Here is a 6,439-nt window from a genome sequence, read left to right on the forward strand (position 1 = left end):
ATTATGTATGTCAGCCTGAGTGGAACATTCCCGTTTAATGAGGATGAAGATATCAATGACCAAATCCACAACGCAGCCTTCATGTACCCCACCAACCCTTGGAAACAGATCTCCAGTGATGGTAAACACAGAGGGGGAAGGATGAGAGAAGACAATACACTCAGTTGCCAGTTTATTAGATACACCTAGTTAAAATAAATGCAGTCTATTACAACAGTCCTGCTACAAAGCCTCCTGTCATGAAAGCCACTGTGTTCCATTTTTCTTGAAACTGTTAGAGGTGTTGATTTAGTTTTATAATTATTTTGGAGGCTGTAGTTTGTGTGAGCTGACGGCTGTTTCTATTATTTTGTCCACATAGTTTATGTCAATGAGGGCAGGCTAAATAACAGAAACTCCTCTCTGTTACTGCAGTACAACTCAACAGCAGCACTACCTACACCTCATACAGTTGAATCGTCACCTCTCTAAAATTATTATTGTCTTGTTAGACTGCGCTGGTTTCAGCTAGGCGTACCTAGCTAAAGTGGAAAAGTGGTATGAGGAACATGAACAACATGAACTGTCAGAACAGGACAAGCTGATCGCCAGATTTCCTGGTAGATTTTGTTATGATGTCCTGATCTGTGATAAATCACGCAAGCATGGCTGCTGTTCATTGTTTTTCAACCACACTTACAGGATATACACAAATAGAAAAGTTCAGATTCTGTTGATTCCAGCTGATATTTATAGAGAGTTCATGTTGATTTCTTTTTATACAGCAGTTTGTATACTTTTTGTGATTCCAGCAATCGACTTGATCAACAACCTGCTGCAAGTTAAAATGAGGAAACGTTACAGCGTGGACAAGAGTCTCAGCCATGTATACTTACAGGTAGCATATAGAAACTACTTGTATTCACACAGTGACATACACACTATTATTTATTTTTGAAAAAGAACATTGTGTAAAGTCAGTTTGACACTTGTACAATAGTTAGTCTGTATTCAAAAGAACAGGAAACACCACTTTTTCCAGATGCCCGATGGCAAATAACTTTAGTTCAGAGCAGAACTTCAATAACTTTTTTTGACGTCAGCAAACCCCTCAGCAAAATGTCCGATACAGAAAATGGCAAATATAAAGACAAGGAGCCTGCGTCCATAACAAAGCAATGCGATGGCAGCTCAAGGTTGATAATTTGGAATTCTGAGGACGTAAGAGGACGGATTAGCTGCATCCATAACAAAGCAACGCGATGGCAGCTCAAGGTTGATAATTTGGAATTCTGAGGACGTAAGAGGACGGATTAGCTGCAAAAATTCTGCTCTTGCTGACTGACTTCTTAAATGTCTCCTTCAAAATCCAGTGTTTAGCAGTCCACTGTCGTTTTTGTATATTCAAGGATGAATTAATCTTCAATGTTACAGTAACGCTTGATGCAAATGTCATTTATAATTTCCTCAGGTACAGTCAGGACAACTCAGGGCCATTAAAGTGTTTTTACACACACGCACACACACACACACACACAACCTAAAGTGATTACTGGATGATGCACCATAAATACATAAAAGCCCTTTTAACTTTGATCTAATTTCAAGACTTCTGAAACTGAAATTTTATCCCTGCGGTTATTCCCCTTCCTAATTTCTCAGGACTATCAGACATGGCTGGACCTGCGGGAGCTGGAGACTAAACTCGGGGAGCGTTACATCACCCATGAAAGTGATGACAGCCGCTGGCAAATGTATGCCCGTGAACACACTCTGCCTTACCCCGCCCACCTTGTTCCTCCCGCTCCTGCATGGGGTTCTGATGATGAGGGGAGCGGGGAGGATGCAGATGTGCAGGGCCTCACTGAGAGGGTCAGCATCCTCTGACCAGAGAGAGAGACAGAGGACTCAAGCTGAGTTGAGAAGAGCAGTGAGGGAGGAATGGTCGAGTCAGAGCCTGAAAGAGACGTAAATTTGTTAGAAGCCATCTGGTTCTAATTAGAGCAGTGCCCAGCTGTTTAGACTTTCACAACACAGTCAGCACTCATTTTCACAGCAATAAATTCAATCTCTCTCCTCCAGCTTGAGGTAATCAAAACTTGCTTCTAATCACTTACCTCTGCTGTGATTGGTTCTCTTTCATCTTTTGAAATGGTGAACTCTTTCATTATGAAGACTGCCGAGGTGCTATTCTACATCCTCTGGGCCTCTGGCCTGGAGTGCCTTTACAGCTAAAATTGGAGTCAAACTTTAATTCAAAATTTTTCACAAGAATGAAGAAATGACTTGTTCTTCTCTCACCGCAAAATGCTCCAAAGTGGAGCAGGAAGTACCTTTTCACCACAATAGATGAAGATAACTGTTTGGTGTGTGCTTTTTAAGGTATTTTTCAGAGCAAATAGGTGTTTGTATTTAAAATAAAACTGCATCCCAGAAAAAGAGGAGTAGCATTGTATGTTGGTGTCATTTAGGTGGAGTGACTGGATTTACAGTCCCTCTTATATCTTCAGTAAAGACTAGAGTGACAAAAGCCTTACTCTGTGCTGGTAATTACTAATGTGCAATCATGGCATCCAATCCATCTGTATTCACAAATGCATTTTCATAAATTCTTGTCCTGCAGTGAAAACTGAACATATTGATCCGGCAACAACAAATCTTCCAGTAATTACCACTAGTTTTTGAACCACAATAGGCTCAATGTGATTCACTCTGCTACTGTGGGCTTAAATGAACTCGAGCGTCGGAGCTGTTTATTATCTGCTATGACCAGACACTTTTAACAGTTAGGTGAGATGACAGCCAATACAACATTATAGCCTCAGTGGTTGTTGCTGAGTGGTGAAAATTGCTTCTACTGTGTGGAGTCACCCACTCTCAGCCATCTCTGTAGTCAGGCAGTTGGTAATTTAAATAACTGTCCTCACTGTTTCGTGTATATAGGATCCACATGCTGCTGGTGATGAGCAGTGTGTGTTACAGTTTGTGTTATAGCAGCAGTTTGTGTTACAAAACCAGATTTTAGAGAGTGTCTATAGTTCAGTTACTGACGTCCTGTCATGTTGCATGTTTCTGTGAAGTAGAATTGTTTAGATACGATATAACCTGTACTGTAGTTATGATGGTTTATTATCCATGTGTAACCAGAGGTTTACGTAGGTTGTGTATAACATGTTTGAAGGACGACAACAGATAATACAAACCTTAGGCAGCATCCGCTTTGTCTTCAATATTTTCATTGATTGTATCATTCACCTGTACATAACGTCATCTAGAAGTGGTTATTTTTAGCTTTATCTGGAAAAGACGCACACAAAATTGAGCAGGCGTGGGTGTGTGATTATGATTCACAACTAAAATATTTATTTGTCATATACAGATAATTTGTTTTTTCTTCTTAAGAAGCAAGGACCATTACTGTCACTCAGGTTTTCTACAGCAGAAAACATGAATAACACACAGCAAAAGAAAAATGACTGCTTGTGCTGCAGCAGTAAATTACTTTTCTACTCACAACCCGACAGAGTTTTTTTCCCTCGCTAAAGGAGAGCAGATTATTCCTGTAATGTCCACTGTAATTTCTGCTTTAATCTACCGGCATTAAGTCTAGTGACAGGCTAGAGACATTTTTACATATCTATCCCAACCATTCAATTCTCATTTCGCAGCATAACCTTTGGCTCTCAGTCAGGCTACCACCTGGGAGCTAAACGTAATACTCCAACCACTGTACATGTCTCACATAAATTGATGTTAAATAGACAATAAATAAACAGTGGGAAGCTGTTCCTCGTTGCTGAAAGCCTGGTTGCTGTCTGCTCTGAGATCAGAGGTTTCAGGTTTCTCAGCACACTCTAGAAATCTGCACATATTTGCACCTTGAACTGGCTTTCAGATATGTGGTGTCATAAAATAAGTCTGGCCACACATGTAAAAAAACAAACAGACAAACAAAAAGTGTTTACTTAGCAACTGCAAGCGACTTTTTCCCCCACTCGTGCCCTCTATTCATGAACATGCAGGTTACAGGACTCGTTACTGACTGGCTAATACAGAAGGTTTGCTCCTGCCTAATCGGCATACTACAGTGAAATATACCGTGGCAGATTCAAGAACTGCTTTAAAGTAGTAGCCTATATTTCAAATACTTCACAAACACCGCAGTACCACTGTGCACAAAGCATTATTTAAATAGATACTTGTAACTAAAATGCATGTCAAATGAAAGAATAATGTAAATAATATTCGCTCATGGCACCACAATTACGCCTCACAGACTGAGCGGCCCTCAGAGAACCTCGAGGCTATGGAGGCGGAGAGTGAATCGTTTGTCATTCTATGATGAAGGCACTTCAGCCAGCTACGCTGATGAAAGTGCACCCTTGTTCCTCCTACACTGCATCCATCATCAATGTCAAACAATGCCAAATGATACACTCCTTCTCTCCATTTCCTTTAATTTCTTTCAAGTGTAGGCAGGTTTGTTACTATCCCATCTGGTACATGTCTCAGAGAAACTGTCTGTGCACTGGCAAGTGATAGTGAAGAACTTTCACTTAGTGAGCACTTAAACCTCAGAGAGACTTGGGCACCACTTGGCACCAGCGGTGTAGTCACTCTTTAGCTTTATCCAACTGGGCAATAAACAATGTTCACTGACTTTAAGTTTCCCAGTGAAACTAGCGATGTATCTAAACTGCTGTGGGTGATGACTTTGAGAAATGAAAAGTTCTTAAATGAAAATATACAGTCCCTATGCTTTCAGCTGCCATACAGTAGCAACTGGGTTTGTAGATGACTTAGACTAGACTTTGGCCAGTCAAAGTCTTATAAATCAGGGTCTAGTGCCATTTTGTTTAACTTCAGTCACTGAACCAATCTGGAACCAGCCTCACTAAAACATACTAGCCTCACTTTACAAATAGTAATATCTGTCACATCTGTGGTATTTTCTGACTTCCTTATTCTGTCTGCTTTACCTTGTCTATTGGTTACTGAAGATGTAAATCTTTTAAAAGGCTTACAAAATACAGTTTAATTTAAGAAAATTCTTAGTAGGATTAATTCATTGAAGGGCAACAAAACAAAAATAGTCTCAGAATTGTCATTTGAGATGAAAAAAATGCACTTAGATCTTAGACGTTTTATTGAGTTAGCGTGGCTTCTAGACAGGCAGTGCTACTAATTGCTTTATTTCCATTGCTAGCATTTGTCATCTGAAAGCTCCTAGAGCTCATTTCTTGTCCGCTCGAGTGATGCATAGTGTTTAATTCTGTAGTTCTACTTGGGACGAGAAGACCATAACACACACACACACACACACACACACACACACACACTAAGCCATTTGATTAGAAGCAATTCAATTTTGTCTCAGAGTTGCAGAGAACTTCTCTGTTTGTTGAAGGAGAGAATATTTCCATCAAATTCATCAAAATTCAACTGGCTATGTGATCAAGAGGTCATCAGCCAAGTGTTATCATATAACTCAACTGGCATCACACAGAGCAGATCCTATGTTATCTGTGGTGCATGTACTCCTTTAATAAGGACAATTAAGAGCAACATGTCACCCATAGAATATATCAGTGTTTTTTTAACTTAATAGTTTCCTAAAAAAAAAAAAAGTGCTGCCATTAACAAACTAAAATAGTGAAACTACTACTAGTCAGTTCTGCTGCGAAGCTCTAATGGAGTTTGTTGACAACACTGTTGAGAACATTTCTTCTCAGATTTGGAATGTGCACTAAAATAAATGAACCTTTTCCTTGGATTTTACTCAGTGCCATTATCAAGAGGGCTCAGCCCAGTATTCCTGCATTCTAAGATAACCATCAATTTCATTATCAGTGAACATGCAAAACAAAAACATTCTTGGCTCAGGAAATGTTCCGTCAGTAATTGTGCAACATGATCGCACATTTTGATTGCACTTTACTCATCAGCCATTGTAACTGCAGAGCCAATGACCTGCAGTTTGGCCATCAGGAACGTTAAAAGGCTGGGCCAGCTGCTGAGGTTGCCTTTGTACTCAGGCATAATGCATTTGAAAGCAAATTAGTCATTAGTGTAAAACAATTAGCAAAATTACAGAAAATTGCAAGACAAATTCCAGTTGTCATACAGATGCAAAACCATAAAATTCAACAGAATTTGTGCGTCACACCATTCTGTCTTTGTATCTTTGTGAAAACTCTGTAGGAGCCATTCAATACTTATCATCATCTGTGATGCTCAAATGGGATTATTGTGAGGGGAACAATAAAAAAATGACTATACATACTGATATTCACACATGGAATCATTCACCCACCACGATGAGAAAGACTAATTATTGAAAGCATGTAATAATTATAATAATGATAGGAAAAGCAAGGAAAGCATTTCATACAACAAGGCAATTCAAAGTGCTTTACACAGACAAAGAAAAACAGTAACTGTATTAACAATAATACGGTTT

General features: G+C 39.4%; 1 protein-coding gene across 1 annotated transcript in view; it reads left to right on the forward strand.

Annotated features, from left to right (window-relative positions):
- prkd2 (protein kinase D2) overlaps positions 1–2,412 on the forward strand; it is a 31,335-nt gene extending 28,923 nt beyond the window's left edge. The window contains 3 exon segments of the mRNA XM_020623203.1: positions 1–121; positions 792–877; positions 1,642–2,412. The exon segment at positions 1–121 is cut by the window's left edge and continues 40 nt beyond it. Of these exon segments, the coding sequence (XP_020478859.1) occupies positions 1–121; positions 792–877; positions 1,642–1,866 (432 nt within the window). The 3' untranslated portion in view covers positions 1,867–2,412.
- Positions 2,413–6,439: the final 4,027 nt, after the last annotated feature.

The sequence above is a fragment of the Monopterus albus genome, unplaced genomic scaffold (genome assembly GCF_001952655.1).
Source record: "Monopterus albus unplaced genomic scaffold, M_albus_1.0 scaffold293.1, whole genome shotgun sequence".
Classification (NCBI taxonomy): Eukaryota; Metazoa; Chordata; class Actinopteri; order Synbranchiformes; family Synbranchidae; genus Monopterus; species Monopterus albus.